General features: G+C 30.3%; 1 protein-coding gene across 2 annotated transcripts in view; it reads right to left on the bottom strand.

The window, feature by feature from the left end:
• Positions 1–2,472: 2,472 nt before the first annotated feature.
• Positions 2,473–18,907, bottom strand: part of LOC107451108 (optomotor-blind protein) — a 101,641-nt gene continuing 85,206 nt past the window's right edge. The window contains exons 5-7 of one of the 2 annotated variants that reach the window (XM_043048722.2): positions 14,567–14,643; positions 11,256–11,473; positions 2,473–5,477 (exon numbers count right to left, since the gene is read on the bottom strand). In XM_043048722.2, coding sequence (XP_042904656.1) covers positions 4,546–5,477; positions 11,256–11,473; positions 14,567–14,643 — 1,227 coding nt within the window. In that variant the 3' untranslated portion in view covers positions 2,473–4,545. The remainder of the gene's footprint in view (positions 5,478–11,255; positions 11,474–14,566; positions 14,644–18,907) is intronic. The other variant, XM_043048724.2, reaches the window with a different exon arrangement.

The following is an 18,907-nucleotide window of genomic DNA, read 5'->3' as shown; positions in this document are numbered from 1 at the left end:
ATAGACTTTTTTTTTAATATGCTATTTAGTGTGAAAAACTGAAATATATATTATTAAGACAGTTTTTGGCTGATTTTCTGCCACATTTTGAGGGGCAGGAATCCGTCTGAAAAATACATGTTTATTTAGAGAAAGTACGTTTTTGTGTTTGGTCTCGTAACTTAAAATATTGTTTAGACAAATCAACTGAACTATTTTAGTTAGTCTTTTGAATAACTAAGCTCGTACGTGAAGATCCAATCTGTAGATTAAAAATTATAAAGTTGTTCTCCCTTCAATTTTGCGTTTTTTCCCGTCTGAACTACGAATCCGATACTTGGAAGCTGCCAAAGAAAGAAGTATAATTTATATAGAGCCGCGATGGCTTAGGGGTAGAGCGTTCTTCTTCCAATTAGGTGAACCCCATGAACTTTTTTTACCCCATGAACTTTCATCTTTTATACAATTGCGTTAATTTTTTCACTCTGGCGTAGTCCAGAAAGAAAGACAGAAAAAAGATAAAACACTTATAGTAAAACCATTTTATTCATTGCTGGTTTTCTGGGGGAGTAAAATAAGTTCACTCTAAATTTTCGATCATACATTAATGATCAGTATTTAATTTTTCTCGGGGAGGAAGAAACATTATACTCTCACAGAAATAAAATTCTCACTCTTGGCGATTCAGTAATCCTTGAGCTTTCGTTAATTTTGAGAATATTTCGTTAATTTTTTTTTTTGTTAATTCTTTAATTTGAGAATTTTTCATTAATCTTGAGAATTCTTTCGTTAATTTGGAGAACCTTTCCTTAACTTTTTTCGTTAATTCGTTAATTTTGAGAATTATTTCGTTACAAAATCACGTGATTTGTGACGAAACGAGAAATGACGAGAGACGAAAATATTTCCTCAACTCGAAAACTCATTTTAGTGCATTGTGGGACATTATTAACCAGAATGACGAAATAAGGATGAAGACTATGAATGGCTGACTGAATGTAAACAATACGAATCTTCCTAAAACCTGAAAAAATTTTTAAAAAAACTTCCGGTGTATCCCTCCGCTGTTGTTATGCTTACGAGAAGATGTGTGAACAGGCTTAATGTTCTAAGAAGTTTAATTACTGTGTTTAAATTTAAGCGTTGTTTTTCCGTTCATAAGAGTTTTCTGTAATTCATAATTTCTAACAGAACGTAAAGCAAATTGAAGGAAATTAACATCACAGCATTAATGAAGTGTAAGATTTGCCATGATTTGAGTTGTTATTCCTTATTTGGCTATATTTGATTAAAGTTTGTTATTTTTTGTGTAGCATCATATACTAGCAAGCTTGCAAAGTCTTCCGAATTCATTTGTTGTTTGTTTCGTTGAAAGTTGAATTGAAAGAACGCGTTATATTGAAAATACTACAAGTATATACACCGCAAGTATTATATTGGATGTCGTGTTTTTACAAGCTTATCGGAAGTAGTAACCCGGAAGTCTTACGACTAATTTTAACTCCAAGCGCCATCTGTGCTGAACTTTACACGATCAACCATCCACAATCGAAAATAAAGTGACGAAATTAGCCGACTGGACTGTTTGGTGGTCAGGGAGATGCCCTCATTCCAGGAAGATCCCGGGCTCGAATTCCACTTCGGGCATGGTTGTAATTTATCTAATTGTAATTTATCTAATTGTTCTGTTTGTCTTTCTTGTGCTATTACGGTGACAATGACCCAGCTATATGATGTTCTCAATAAAGTGATTATTAGAAAGTTGTATACATTAGGAACTTCAAGTTTTATTCCAGCCCCCCCTTTTTTTATTTATTTAAATTATTATTATTATTATTTATTATTTATTTAAATTTTTTTGTTTTTTTTTGGATAAAAATAGAATGACAAAATATTATTTTTTTTACTATTGACGAAATTCGTTTCTTCGAAGAAGTAACGATAGTTATTTCTCCCCTTTGACGAAATGTTCACTCAGAGCATATACCAGGAAGCGGATTCGTAAAAAACGAAGAAAATTTCGTAAAAATTGAGTTTACTTTCCTTATTTTTCTTTTATTATTTATTATTATTATTATTTTACCGTGTATACGTGTTATAACTGTTTAAAAAAAAAAACCCGGGATTGTTATGGATAGTTTTCTCTTCCCAAATACAAGTTAAAGCGAATTATTTTCTTTTATCAGTTTTTGCTCTTTTCTTTTTGATGCATATTTACTTCCATTGATCTGACAAGCTGCAAAGGATTTTTTTCCATAACTTATACATGACAACTTTGGCATTTTTTGGCAACTTTGTTATTGCCTGGCGCAAGATAAAAAAATTAATATTTTATTGATAATTCCCAAATAAACATAATTGTCACTTAAGACCGTCTTCAACTAAGCTATTCAATTATGGTTACAATTATTCACTTAAAAAAAAACTGTCAAAAAATAGACGTTCGGAATCTCTTTTTATGAATGTCTTAATATAATAAGAAGAACAAATAAATTACATAGCACATAATATTTTTTATTATAACACCACAAAAGTAACCTTACAACATATACAACTATTACTATAGTACAGAATTTGAATAAATACAATAAATTTTATTTTCATTTATACAATTTTCATTCAAGATGTTTTCATACATTTCTTTCATTTTGTTGACTCAATGAAACGAAATTTTATAAATATTTTTTTTTTCTCTTTCAAAACAGTGGATTATAATTTTGCAAATAAAGTATTTGTCGTATATTTCTGGGGTTTTGAACAAATATTCTCCAATTGAACTTGAAAGAAATTTATAGATTAATGATCACTTAAATATACTCTTCATAAAGTATGTTAAGGATTTTAGAAATCTTGGTACCTTAATATCGTTTCAATTTACGCCAACCTTAATAGGGTGTGCTGAACCTTGTTATCGTATTTCCTAAACATAATAATACGATGCAATGGCTCATCATCTTGAACGAAAATATGGTTCAACATCACTGTATTAAGATTGCGGAAAATTTGTAACGCATTACGATTTAAAGAATCAAAACTATGATTCAACATCATTCAGTTCAGAAACGGAAATTTTAAATAAAAATTAGAGAATTAAATACATTAAATTTATACATTTTTTAATCCAAATGATACTGCCTAAACATAGAAGAGATTTTAAAAGTAATAGAAAGGTATTGAACGAGAAATTAGATTAAAAAAATTTAATAATGACATTTAGATGAATTTAAATTAGACGAATCTTCATTATAAACATAATTTAAAATTTTATAAACTGGAATATTTAGTTTGATTTTTTTTTCAGGCAAGATGTAATGTCTTATCTTAGTTAACAAAGGAATTTCTTTAAAAAAATAGATTTATACAATTAATAATAACAAGATTTAGATGAATTTGAATTAAATGAAACTTCATTAAAAATATAAGGAATTAAATTTAAACCTTGTAAAGGAAAATGTTTTTCGTTTAGTTATTATTATTTCTTTTAGATAAGGTGTAATGTTTGACTTTAGCATCATCGAAACTAAATATTATGCACCATTTCGAATATAACAAAATTCTAAATGAATGTATGATATACATCTTTTTGTCCATTTTACAAACTTCAACAGATATGTTTTGATAAATAAACTGTATTATGATAAAATAAATTATTTTAAAGGTCCCAATGTGGTTAGTTGAGTTCGTGTTCATATAAATATTGCTTATTTTGATATTGCTTCACTGTAATAACAAAATTAATGAATTATTGTGAAATTAAATTTCAATATTCTCTGACTTTGTCCAAAACATGGTTAAACAAGACTGAAATGAATCAGTAGTAACCCTTGTGTGGGGTAACCTTCAGGCTCTAGTAACTGATTTTAAGGACTTTGTTTCGTCCATAGGTCATTCTAAAAGATCTTTTGTTTAATGGGTGAAACAATTATTTTAATCTAAGTTCTTTTTTTCAATATAAATAAAATAGCATTCATTTTACGTTGTATATGGTTGTACACATATAAAAATTGCAATTCTAAAGCAAGTAATACTGCAAAAATTATTTAAATTATAGCAATTTGAACGCAGACTGTCATATCTCTGCTTCTATTTTTTCCTTCAAAAGCATCTTAACACATGTTTTTTTTTCTTTCTGTATTAGACACAACCAATTCGGAGCATATGCTTTTTTTAATCTGTAAAAAAAACTTTAACAAATGTGCTCTTTTAAAGCGCAATCTCTTCGAGCAGGACCCTTTTCCAGTGTTCTGGTGTCCAATACATCTCTGTAGTTTTCTTTGGTTTTGGAAGCAGAGTTCTATTGCTGTACAGATAGGAAAAGGGGTACACAGTCATGATTTTTATTTTGTACAAAGTTGAATATCACTGGCTACATGAAGCAGACTTCTACGCATTTCCTCATTGCTTCAAGTTTATCGTAAAAGTCCCTTCTTTGCCCGCTTTGGTACACTGGCCAAATGTTAAATAACCAAATCGTTGGGACTTTGATGAGTTTTGACTATTTTCAGCAGGATGCCTGTATTGGCAATGTTTTACCTCTTTTTTTCGAAGGGGTAGTGGGGGTCAGTTTTATTTTTCTGTCAGCCTTGTCAATGTCTCTGCGGCCAATTGCTCCTGCTGCCTTTCCAGTCCATTCACCATGTTCTCAATGTTTTTTAAGTCACTCGATGATGATACAGAAGAAGGTCCGACAGAACCATCAGAGCTGCCACACTCTGAACCGTGGGGTGATACAGCACCGAGTTTATTTATAGAATTGTGATTTAGATGAGGTGGGTGGTTATTTACTGAACCATCGTAAGGAGATGTTGACAGTGGTGACCTGACAACTTCAGTCGGAACTGTAAGGGGTGTCGATGGAGTTGTACTCGTCATAGTCGTCAATGGCAAGGGATAGGGGGAAAACCTGTGAGGTTTTACTTTTCCAGCAACTGATCCAGCAGTAGTTAAAAGTCCTCCATTTCCAGCATTAGACAGTGGCGAATCTAAGCCATGCGCAGGTGGATAGCCATGAAACATGGAATGACCAGCAGCGAAGGCAAGTTGAGCATTCAGCAAGAGGTTGTGTCCCATCCCAGACAGTGGCCCTCCAGCTTGGGAGGATGGATTTAGTGAGCTCTGAGCTAGATGAGAGGCTGAAAAAGCTGGTGATGGATGGCCAGCTGAAGTGAAGAGGGAAAGAGGTAAAGGCTGGTTGGGTCCAGATGCACAAGTGACTCCTGGAAGAAAGAGCTGAGAGAGAGGTAAGTGGCCCATGCCAGACGAGTACAAGGCAGGAGGGTAAAGGTAAGGTAAAAGATGAGGATGTGGCATTGCAGGTCCAACAGTTACGTTTGGTTGTACAGCCTTAGACAGTCCATCAAGGGTATCGTTTTTGTAATCTCTTGAAGAACCGTTATGATCCGCTGAGTTTATGGATGATATAGGTTTGTCTAAGCTATCCTCACAACTGTCTTCCTTGGAGCATCCGTTCTCTCTTCTTTCATCTCTTGAATGCGTATCTATAAGAAGAATATCGAGTTTAAATAGTTTATTAGCAAATGTTATTAGTAGTATGCATAAGACTAGTTCTAAGAATTCACGATTCGTAATATTTTTAAACTAGTATTGCAATAGCTTATTGTGAAAATATGTTGAATAACATTTTGAAAGCGCTCATTTTTTTATGTTTGAAAACATGTAATGGTTCATTGCAAGAACAGGATAAGAATTTATGAGTTTAAGTTTTAGATTACAAAAGTATTTTAACTACAATGAGTAATAAGAAACTTTCAATGAAGCATGCTCTGAATACACAGTTAAGAGTTTTTTGACCAAATGTTCGGCCTGTATGAGTGATTCGTAGAAGCATGTCTTTTTTTAAAAAAAATTTTTTTAAGTAATTTGTAAACGCGAAAATTTGATTTGATCAACAATATTTTTTTCAGCAAAAAAGAAAGCGTTCAATTAAATGCAATTCTTTAATAGTGTTAACATTTTATATTCGTTGTGCACCCAGCAAAGGTATCCTACAAATAAATTTGACTCGTATTTTGTTCTTTATTCATATTTTTTCACATCTTCTAAATAAATATTCATTTTATTGGCATGTTGTATATTGTTTCCTTGCTAAATTTACTATACGAATCTAGAATTAAAGCATATTTTGGTTTCCTTTTATGTTGAAATGTAGAATTTTAAGAAATAAATTTACTTTTAACAAACACACCCTTTCTAACTGAAATTTATACATTAGCTATAAATCAATAACGGTGATGCCATGATGTTTTGTAGGTTTAGCTGCAAAATTTATGAAGCAAGTATGAAATAATAATATCAACTCCACCAGCGCAAAAAAAAGAAGTAACAGTTAAATCTATATACAAATCTATATATTTGCTCCAATGAAAGGTGACATAGTTTAAGCTTGTAATTTCCTAAAAGGATGCATAAAACAAAACCCACGTTTCGCCAATTGGAGAGGCGGCGCAGCAGAATCCATTTAAACCGCTTCTGCACAACCACTACAAAAAGATCAAGAATCTAATAAATCGCACAACTGGCTCACACGAACTCTTGCTTTATTCGTACCCAACTGAAAAAAACTAAAAAAACTCGATGAAGATGGGAGATTAAAAAAAAAATCTGCCTGTAGTGCTATTGGCTGTAATAAAAAGGTACAATGTCTATCATATATCTCTAGCTCATTGACAGGGCTTTTGAAAAATGGATGTCCAGAAGATCTCTATAAATGTCGTTTGTAGGATAAAACAAAAAGAGAAGAATTACTGCTGGGTTGAGTGCCACGCCTAGTCATTTTATTGGGACAGCAGCGATTTCGAACGGGTCTTGTTCCATGTCATTGGGAATTAAGAATCGTTCGAAAAAGTGCTTTTTTTTTAATCTCATTTTAGACTATCACTTTACGAATGATCATTTTTATCGTGTTATCATTTTTACAAAGTAATTCTCGTTTTTGTTGTTTTTCTAGGTTTTCAGCACAGAATATCTGGAGTGGTAAAAATGTAATGACTTCCGTTGGAATCCCATTAAATTTTCTTTTTTTGTCTTTCTCTTACGTCTTTTTATCCTTCTTTTTTGTGAAATCTTATTTTATATTGATTTCGTCTACTGGGAAATGAAATAATTATTAATGTCTAATATATCTTGAAAGTTAATCAGTTATAATTTACATTATGTACTCGTTAACTAATAAGTCAACTGTCACAATGCATAGCTTTTTTTACTACATTATTAACTATGCTTCAACAATGCATTGCTACATTGTTACCATACATAGCTAATAAGAGTACATGCTACTGTGGTAGTTTTAAAAAAAAGTATTTTTTTTCTCCGAAAATTCATTTATTGCTTAATAAATAGAAGCACATTGGCTATATGTAAAAAATAATTAAAACAAACTTATTAAACACATTTTGATAAAAAATAGTTCATATTATTTTTTTATTCATAGTTTAAAATTACAGTATAAAATATTTCCTGTTATTTGATCACCTAGTTTTTTTGTAGCAAGAATTACTAAACCTTTTGTTATATTTCGAACTTCCTAATATGCAATAAATAAATTGATACCTTTATTAATTTTTAACCACTTACGCTATCGAAATCATTTAGAAGCATGGGCATTAACAATTGCGCATATCTAAGCATTGGAAGGAAATTTTAAATTCTCGAAAATGTATGTATAAAATATAAGAAGCATTTGTCAAAAGTAGTATTATGAAAATTAAGTCTTTAGTAAGAAAGAGTAAAGTCATGGTATGAATTTAAAACTCAACTTTCTTCATTTGTGACTGTTACAATGCGCAATTTGTGAAAATTCTTACATAATATTTTGCGACAAATGATATTTTTTTATGAAATATCTGCATAATGATCCTTCATTGAATTTTTTTCAATGATTAAATACGTTCACAAATCTAAAATTAACATCTTGCGCTATAAACCAAACTATTTGATACGAGTATATGTTGAGTATATATGAGATCAACTTCTTTCTTAACTTAATGAATTATTTTCTAATTATCATATATTTTTTACAAAATAAAGGAACCAGGAAAGTTATAATAAGGAATAAGGAATCAAAATAAGGAATTTGCCAGTTCAAACACTGATTAAAATTTCAATAAACGTGGTTAATGATTTGATTTAGATTTTTCTTAAATCCATCACTCAGGTGCGGTTAAAAAAAAAATTAGTACATTTGTTCATCAATGTAGAATATTTATCTGCGATCAATCTATTGGCTATAGCAGCCACTGAGATCTTTTAATAATCAGAATATGAATTTTATATAGCTCTGAATAATGAAACACATATTCCTATACATCAATATGGCATCAATATTCCATAAGGAGTCAATACATTAATATTCATTTTTACATACTTTTTATAATTTGAATTCATAACTATTGCTCATGCATGAAGTCATGTCTAATGTTTAACATGATAATTACATAAATAAATTATTATTCCCTGACTTCCATGTGCAGTTTGTTTTCAACAGAAATTTTGTGAAAAACTAACTGTGTATTACAATTATACAAAATTGCATTAGTAATAATGATGTTTCTGAGAGATTTATCATTATTTTACCTCTTACTGATCCCAACGTTCATGAACACAATAATTCAGCCGCATATTTAGGCTGTAAATAATTTTTAACCAACTAAAAGATACAGCTAAAAGATAAAATTTCCGAAATGAAATCGTGCCAACTATCATTTTACAATGCCCGTCATCCTAGAAAAATTACATAGGGCAGAACTTATATAAACCTATGCCTAAATAACCTTTTCGACCAATTATCTGGTTCCCTGTGAAAGTTATGAAATTAAGTGATTGCAGTAAAATTTCCAAATCAGAATACGAACGAAGCCAACTTCAAGAAGAAATCTCCAAGAACAAGTCTGTGCCACGTATCTCTAGGCAATTACCTTAAAGTTTAAATGAGCCCCAATTATGTTCACACGAGTGATTACAACGTATTACATAAAAGAATTAAAACAATGGCTTTAAAAATGCGAGTCATTTGTCGCCAGAGGAAAAAAAATCATCCGCCAAGAATAGGCGCATTTTAATTAATATTCGTCGCCAAAGGATTATAGCATGCGGCGAACATCAATGACTAGAAGGGACATTTTAATTTTCCTATTCAGTTCTTTGGGTGCATTCTTTTTTATTACATTATTACAATTGTCGGTGCTACAGTTCCCATTACGAGCGAAAAGAGGAAACTCAATTAAAAGACTTAAAGATATCTGTTCATCTATAAAACCATTTAGGCTATAGCAGAAAAGAATTCAAATGAAATAATTCTAAAGGACTTTGAAAGAAAAAAAGAAGCTTAATCTGAATGAAAAAGATGCGGTCTGGTAAGCGGATATGAATGAAGAAAAAGATAAATGATAATACTTGGAATTAGAAGATATCTTGTAGCGTACTGAAGAAAAAAAATTTTTTTTTATTGTTTTTTGTTTAAGACTAAGTTCATAAGTTCGTGATTATATATGAAAGCTGTCAATTAATTTAGTGAATGCTTGTCATTTTCGTTTTGGTAAGGCTCATAAAGTTTTTAGACAAGTCTATTGAAGAAATAGAGAGCGCGTTTTTTTTAAATACGAGCATTCGACTTCGCTTATTTGTTCCATTCTTTTTTTATTGTTTTCATTCAATTAATGATTATGCAAATTTTAATACTTATCGAAATTGTTACTAGTTTGTTTTTTTTTATACCACCTTCGTTTATTTATTTATTTAACATATAAAGATGGCAGTGACAAATTATTTAAACTTACGCAAAAAAAAAATATCCGAAAAAAAAATCAACTTTCAAAATATATATAGACTACTGTTAAATTTTTTTAAGCTCTGAAAAGCCTAGATCCACCCTGGGCTTCCATGCTATTGATAATGAGGAAAAATTGCACAGAAAATCCGATTTTGAAACTATGCTTTAAGGATCACTATCGCAAATTAGGTTTTAAAATCAAGACATTTTCCAACAAACTGTGACAAACTTTGCCAGAATTTATAAATTACTCTATAAAAAGGCAATTAGGCTTTAAAATCAAGACATTTTCCAACAAACTCTGACAAAATTTACTAGAATTCATAAATTACTCCATAAAAAGTCATCTAAATGCAATAAAATAGAAAAAAATTTAAAACTTATTTTTTTAAAGTTTTTTATTCATTGTTTTCATTCGATTGATTATTAAAACGAATGGCGAAAAGGCCTAAATCAACTATGTAACATCAATTTAAATATATGTTTGCATTATTTGTATTTCTAGATTATTGCTGGAAATTTTAAATAGATTTTAGATCTTTGGTCGCAAAAAAGAATCAGTTTCTAGATCTTTGATCACTTCTAAGACTAGATTTTTAGTTCGTTAAACACAATCCAAAATAGATTTTTAGATCTTTGGTCGCAAATCGCAAAAAAGAATAATTTTCTTGGTCTTAGATCACTTCTAAAACTTAATTTTCAGATCGTTATTCGTAATCACGAATATATTTCAAAATTTTTGGTTACTCTAAAAAAATCAATTTCTAAAACTTCTAATACTAGATTTTAAGTTCGTCTTACACTATCCGGAATAGATTTCTAGATCTTCGGTCGCAAACAAGAATAATTTTCTTGGTCTTAGATTACTTCTGAAACTTGATTTTCATGTCGTTATTCGCGATCATGAACATATTTCTAAATCTTTGATCACTCTAAAAAATAGATTTCTAGATTTTTAATGGTTTTCAAAGCTTCTAATACTAGATTTTTAGTTTGTTAGTCACAATCCGGAATAGATTTACAGATCTTTGGTTGAAACCAAAAATATTTTTCTTGATCTATGGTCACTTCCAAAACTTCATTTTCAGATCGTTATTCGCAATTATAAATAGATTTCACTCTAAAAATTAGTTTTCTTGACATTCAATTGTTTTCAAAACTGGATTTTAAAAATAATTATTTTTAATAAAATTTAGCTTAAAAAATAATTAGTTTAAGTAATTAGATTTAATAAATTTATAAATTAATTAATGAATTAATTTTAAAAAATACATAGGAATTTGTGTGACTTGTTTAGTAACATAGTGTACAGCTAAGTGGGTGTTATTTTTATGTGACGAGTATTTTTATTAAAAAGAAAATGGTATGGAATTTTTTGGTTAATGCAAAATCCCACTTCAAATTATAATTCAATGGCACTCTTTTCTTTCTAACATGCTGTTTGAAAGAAGAAATTAAGAAAGAAAATAGGTACCAAAAAATTACTGACCATCTTTCCCACAATTCAGAGATGCTACAGATGCTTGAAGATCGGCTGTTCCACCAACATCCACTTTTTCATCATCGTCGCTGGAGTCATCTCCAGGGTCACCATGGTGGGCTCCAGAAGAGGATGTGGAAGAGGGAAGATGCTGACCCCCGGATGAATGGTGAGGCTGTTGATTGAGAAGAAGGGCCTGTCGCCTGGAGAACGGGATGGTCACGTTACTAAAAAGTCGGACACAAATCACACTCATCAAGACAACGACACCCGCTACACACAACACTAACCGCACATCCAATAACACATATGTACAGAACATGGACACAAAACATGTAAACTAAATTAATGCTGATGTTTAAAAATACACAAATAATTAATGGGGTTTGGAGAAAAGTGTTTTTGCTGATCAATAATAGAACATGCTTTCGATTAATTAACGGCAAGTAATATTAATTAAAATAAGTTGAAAAGTTAAAAGCTACTTGTTACATTATGGTCATTTAACATAAAATTGTTGACTCGACTTTAACCCACTGGCGGTTAAGCAAATGGGTAAATTTGTGAGAATGTTTCTCCCCTTTACACTATTCAACTATCTATTAACATGGAAAAATCGGTTTTGCTATGCAGAGAAGACTGCAGGTTAAAATGCGACTTTTTACGTTCAGAACTGTAATTACGTGCAGAACCGTAATTTTTAAATATAATAAATGAATTCGAATTTATTTTAAAACATAAATTTTTTTTTATACTGTTATATCTAGTTTTATTTCTAAATGTTACATTTTTGTTACACTATTTTAATTCAATTTCTTATGAATTATTTGTTTAAATTACTTTTAATTTTCTGATTAAATTACTTTGAATTTTCTTTTAGATCAATTGTTTTTAGGCTCTGTAAAACATGATGATAAATAAAGGAGTGTTTTTGAAAGTGTGAAAAATCAGACTATTTCAACTTTTAAAAAAAAATTTTAAATTTTCATCGAGTTTTAAACTTTGTTTCATTTGGAAATATCAAAAAAAATATTTTATACATTGAGAATACTAATAAATTATTAGTAAAATAAATATTACCTTACATTTTAATCTTCTTTTTTTTTTACGTTTGATAAATGAAATAAAATACTAAGATATATGTTTCTGCATTACAACTAAACAAACAAAAAAAAAAATTCACAGATTTATTTAGGACATAATCTCTAATATTTAAAGCATTACTGATTAAAAAATGAGAAGCACATTTATATTCAGCTTTTAATATGATACATCCGTTTCAATTGAAAAGAGCACTATTTTCAAATCGGGAAATACGATTTTAGTCTCATATTTCTCAGTTTACTTTATGCTCCATTGTTTCGTATTTTTCAAAAATCAAAGCAAATCCTCTATTTACTAAATAAAACCGTACCTTTGTATAAAAAGTAATCTTCTATTTCTAAATGCTTTTAACTAAATATTCATGTTGTATTACTTCCGACGCCAGGAAAACGATTTTCTTTTCAAAAGACTGAGTAAAGTTAAATACAGACTGAACATCAAAAAGTACAAATCCTGACAGTTAGGTTAACTTTAATTAACTTCTTTGGCGCATTGTCGGTCAAAATAGACGCCAATGGTTGAAATAGCCACTTAATGGAAATCCTTAAAGATCCTTACTTTTGTTTGCTTTTTCTGCTTTGAACTACCGAATGGATAAGAGCTTTGTCAACACCAGCACCTATTCTGAACTTGTGCAAGCGGCGCGATCCTAGGATCGGCCGAGGATTTGAGTGTCCTCAAAGTTCTGTTGAAATAGGGAAGGTTCAAGAGGACCTGGGCGGTGTTTTGTTGCATTTTGTTTGAGGAAGAAGAAGGTGGGGATATTTAAGATTTTTCGATTATATTCTATGAATTCCAATTTAGAATAGTTTAAAATAAAATAATTGATATTGAACCATAATTCATTTTGTAAATGGGTCGACGAATTTTAATTTTGAAAAGTGATATTTGTATAAATATTTTAATAACTGATATTTTCCCCCATACAAGTACGATGGAATGCAAATTAGAATTTAATTTTCTCTAAATTATTCTATTATTCCAAATTATTTTCTAAATTATTAATAATAAATTCTCTAATAAATATTTTCTTAAATTAACAAATAAATTAAAAACAAATAAATGAATTGGATGTTTTTTCCCCTACGTTTCTTAAAAATATAAATTATTAAATAAAATACTCAAAATAACTTCCTAAAAATTAATCGTGTTATTCTGCATTAATAATTCATATAAATTTAAAAAAACATTATTATATGTGTTAAAATATCATAACAGTGACTAGAAATGGCTTGGTAAATATAATTAAATCGACAAAAAGGTTTCTGTAACTAAAATTTGATAAAAGCGCATAATTGTTATAAAATATGCTTAACACTGAAAAAACGGTTTCATAGAAGTTAATAACTATAACTATGTTGGACGCTATATTCAATAAAACCGTAGAATAATTTTGAAAGAAATTAATAAAGCCATAAAATAAAACAAAAAGAAAAATATTAATATTAAAAAAAAATGCAATTAACCAAAATGTTTCCTACAAAATAAAATTAAACTTTAGAGAAAATATTTATCCTTGCAAGATTCTCTATAATATAAAATATTTATCATTATCTTATTTATGCTTATCTTAAAGAAAAAATATTTATCTTTTTTACTAACATAGATTAGAAAAAAAAGTGACTCAATCATTTTCATTAAAAACTGAAAAATAAAAAAGCAATAAAGGAGAGAGGGGCGAAGATACTCGAATACGCTTTTTCATCTTTTACACGATGTTTTAAAAAGTCCAAAAAGAATGCAATAGATGGCGTAGTCAGCCAAAGTTTTGGGTAACGGCAGTGAAACAAATAAAAGTCCAAAGGACTCAAAAAAGTTGACGTCATGGAGCTGAAAGTATTATACTGGAGGCTCCCTAGTACTGTACTAGTTTTATACTAAAATTAACATTAAATAAGATAGAATAATTAAACATATTTCAAAAAATCCTTCGATTCAATCAAAATTTTAATAGTAGTGTTTGAAACATTGCATTGTCGGTCAAAATAGACGCGAATTAATATTTCAATAGTTGTGTTGGTAACTTATGAAAATGTTTGAATTTATTACCTGTTTTATTTAATAAATAGATTTCAATGTTAATAAAACTATGTTTATAAATTACGACATTATTTCTACTACTTCTTTCCTTAATCAATACAAAATTCCTTTATTCTAAACACTTTCTTTTCAACATTTTTGTTAAAACATTAAACAAAAAATTATATATCACTTACTTTTTCTCCCTTTTGCCAGCCCCCGTATCTCTAAATCCTTTAGCAAAAGGGTTATTGTCGATTTTTAGTTGCGTTATCTGAAATGAAAAAAAAAATATATATATATTTAACAATTATAAACAAATAAATATATATAGCAAAGATTTTTTCCCCATCTTCTTTAGATTATGCATTGCAAAAAACTTATACTAAAAAAAAAAAAAAAATTATAATAATAAATAAATAAAAATAATAATAAAAAATAACATTTTACTCGTGCTATAGTATGTTTAAAATTACTTTCATTAAAGCTTTGCTATATTCAAGGCTTGTGCAATACAGTCGAAATAACTTGAGTTTTTAAAAATTTAAATAGAAAATAGTGCAATGTAATATTTTATAGTATTAAATTATAAAGTAATATGCAATTTAAATATCATATAATATTGCGCTGCGATGGCTCAGGCACTGAGATGGCTAAAAGCACTGAGCTGCTGTAGTGATGGTCAATCCCCAGAGGTGACGCGAAGCTTCAGATCAATGAGTACCAGCTTGCCTGGGAGTAAAGACAGCTATGTGCGCCTTGCTCACCACACTGTCACATTTATGCAGTTGGTCACAAAATTGTGGTGAACGCCTGGCCTACCCAAGGCTGTAGAATGAGCGGTGCATCCCGGGATAACATTAATTATTTGCCCACCACTATTTTTAAAAAAATATATAAGTATGTAATTCTGTCAGCAGTTTGTACAAGCATATTCAAAATACAGTGTGTGTTTCTCCCTAAAATTGTAATTTAAATTCTATTTTACTATCACTGGGGAAGATCATCTTCGAAAGGATTATAAGTTAGCAGGTGTATATATATATATTAATTTTTGAATTTTAAAATGATTTGTTCTTGATGATCTGATATAAATATTTGTTATTTTGATGTAATTTGATTTACGAATTTCTTTTCTATTAAATACTCTTTAGAATTATTTCTTTTTATCAGCCTATAGTTTGCAATCAGAGAAGGAGAAAAAAATTTATTAGCCTTTTATTTTTCCTATCTCCTATAGTTTCTTTTTTCTAACCATCTCCTAGAAGCAATTACCAAAATGCGGGTAAAATCATAGCTAAAATAGCACGAAACAGCTAATTAGCAAAAAAGATATCGAACCCATCGTCACGTTTCTAGCGTGAAAAGTCGTCACGCAAAACGGCTGCCAGCATCAGTAATTGGGGGGAAGGAAGAAAATTCGAGGGGATGCTGTGATTTCTACATCCTCATCCTTCGAATGATGGGGTAGAGTAGCAAGAGCAACGGAGTCAGGATCATTAGAGGCAGGCGAGAATGACGAAGTATCGTTTGGCGCCTTCCCATTTTAATTGCAGCCGGTGACAATTTGAAAGAGTGTTTTCGAATCATTGCCATTAATTGGTTCTTCAGATATACGTTTGCTCTTTATTTTTAATCGTTTGGGAACGCTCGAACATTTTTCGACCACTAATGAAAGTTTTCATAAATGTTCTTCTTAGGTATCACTTTATTTCCGAAATGGCGCCGCTCAAATGGACTTCATAATTGGAATTCTCTTTTTATGATTTGTATCGAATAAAAAGTTAGTAGTCGATTTCAACATAAAACTTAAAATAAAATTGGAATTAAAAAATAATAATGATAAAAATACGTGGAAATGTTACGGCGATATATTTTTTTTGTCTTATATCAATTTATAAAAGCTAAGTTTATTTTTTATTTCAATTCAAAACATTTTAGTTATTTTTTCGAGAATACAAATGTAATCATGTGAACAATTTCATTAACCAATTTCATGTTTCCCACTTGAAGTTTGTTAAGGAACTAAAATGACCATTGTCATTTTAGTTCCTTAACATTAGTTACTTAAACAAATTAACATTCCGTAACATTAGTTACTTAAAAAAATTATTTAAAAAAAATTTTGATGAAAATAATTCTCTAGCAACAATTTTACCTTGGCTCAGTCATCACCTCCTACATCAGAAAGCCTCCACACGGTTTCTTATAAGTAGTCTGCGCAGATTATTTAAAAAGCGACCCACTTGTGCGCATGAACCCAAATTCTATTTTAAATGTACTTGAGAGAAATTTATCACATGTATTTGAGAATAGAATCTGTAGTGGTTGACAAGTAAATAAAACAAACCAATTATATTCATAAATTAAGCAAATTTTTAGACATATATTTGCTACCACTTTCAAATTTTTAATAGATTTCATATTAAATGGTTCTTTCACTAATTGGTTTATCTTCATAGTGGTCTGATCGGACTACCTACAAAATTGACTCAATATGGATCTTATAAGAACATTGCACCGAAGGACCAATATTGGTGTGTCTAGATCTTTTAATATTGGTTTTAGAATAGCATATATAGATCAATATAGGGCCTACATTGGCTGAATAATGAATATGAAACACCGGTTGAATCTGACAATTCTATGAAAGGCCAAAATCGGAAAACGTATGGCCCTTTGAATCCTTTATTGAGCCAAGATTCGTGAATATTGGTCCAATGAGAGCGCAAGTTACTTTGCTGCTAGGATAATATTACCTAATTGGAGAATATTTATTTGATGTAATCTAAAATCTTGTTGGGTTTTCAGAGGGGAGGAATATTCCATATACATTAGACAACAACCTATCTTTTGGCGCACCTTTAGAATGTTAAGAGAGAGAACACCTTGACGCAAACAGTTCAAATGAGTGTTATAAATTATAGATTTTGTAACCTGGAAGCTTTCAGATATGAAATGAAATCAAGACAGCTTTATTTCCCATTCCCAATGTACAAATTTTAAAGCACAAATTCACAAAAATGCCATCTAGTACCTCTATCCCATTAGTCATTCAACTCTTGCATCTATTTAAAATTTATTTAATTGTGTCAAACATTTAGCAAAAAACCAAAACAAAAAATTATGTTTAGATCCCGCTTTTGCAATGGCAGAGCCAGAGTAGTACTCTCATTTAAATATCTTCTCTAATCTAAATACATACTAACATTTGCCTAGATTAATAAGTTTTGAATTTTTTTATCTATAAAAACTATTTTTCTTTAAATATTCATACATTTACACAGAATTAATAATTGAAAATTCGTCCCGCTGATCGTTAAGATATGATTCCCAGTAGAACAACGAAGTCCAACATCTCTGGTTGCGGTCAGTCTGAAGGGGATCACTTTGATCAGCCTGCAAAGAGACCGAGGGCGTACGGTATCGGTCCTCGTTAAACTGCTCTACCGTGAAGTCGAGCAGGAGAATGTCGAGTAACCGAAACAGAGAAGCCATCTCCTGTGCAGAGGATCAAAATTGTGAAGGCACGTCTACGTCTCATCCTCAGGGATGTTTCCCAGACCGTCACTAGTAGCCCATTGTGCAGCTCTAGTGCGATGTAAACTAATAACTAATAATTGAAAATTGAGAAATTAAGTTTTCAAACTGCTTTTCGAAATCTAAAACTCCACTGATATAGTTCAATTGTTTAAATAGCATAACAAAAAAAAAATTCAATAAGAATAAGACAATGCTCGGATTAGAGCACGAAATATTGAAATCAAACCGCATGACGTCATATTCCCTAACAAGCTCAATGTCTGTCACGTAAATTAGAAAATGGACTATGACCAATACACGGTCATTATACCACCTTCCGGACGCACGAAGAAATATCCAAGGTCATGCCTGTTGCATGAGTCTACCCATCATTCTATCACCTGTGACACAGGGTTACCCTAAACCCACAAAACAAACCACTTACTCGATCAGATATGGAAATTAAAAAAAAAAGCTGGTTGAAGATGAAGCAATATAATAAATGAAGAAGCCGCTATAAAGGGCGGAAGTCGAACTTCTCAATCATTGTTAAAAGTCGAGATCTAAAATTACACGAAAGCTTTTGAGTAGATAAGACTGGCAACGATGCGTGATGGTTTTGTCGCAAAACAATATTCAGGAGGTTTTAGATTCAGTGAGATTTTTACACACATTTATCATAAAAGGTAAGTGGATGAAGCAGGTAAGTGACATTTTCAGAGTGGAGGGTAAAAAGAGAAAAAAGTGGTATCTGTATTATTTTATTATAAATTTATTAAAAGGCCAGACTAATAGTTCTCTGTGCCTTATTTTATTTACCACTACATAATTTGAAATAAAAATCAAGCAACCATACTCAAAACAAATCTGGATTAGTTTTGTCAAAATTTAAATAAAAACAAAATCCTTTCTGATACATTAAACATAACCATATTGATACGTTCACTTTGTTATTCTCCCTCATTAATAAATACCCCTAAATATGTCACTTGCCTGTTTCATCCACTAAACTCTTC

This window comes from Parasteatoda tepidariorum, chromosome 6 (genome assembly GCF_043381705.1).
Source record: "Parasteatoda tepidariorum isolate YZ-2023 chromosome 6, CAS_Ptep_4.0, whole genome shotgun sequence".
Lineage (NCBI taxonomy): Eukaryota > Metazoa > Arthropoda > Arachnida > Araneae > Theridiidae > Parasteatoda > Parasteatoda tepidariorum.
Note: the sequence above shows the minus strand (reverse complement) of the source record. Positions and strands in the feature narration are given on the sequence as shown.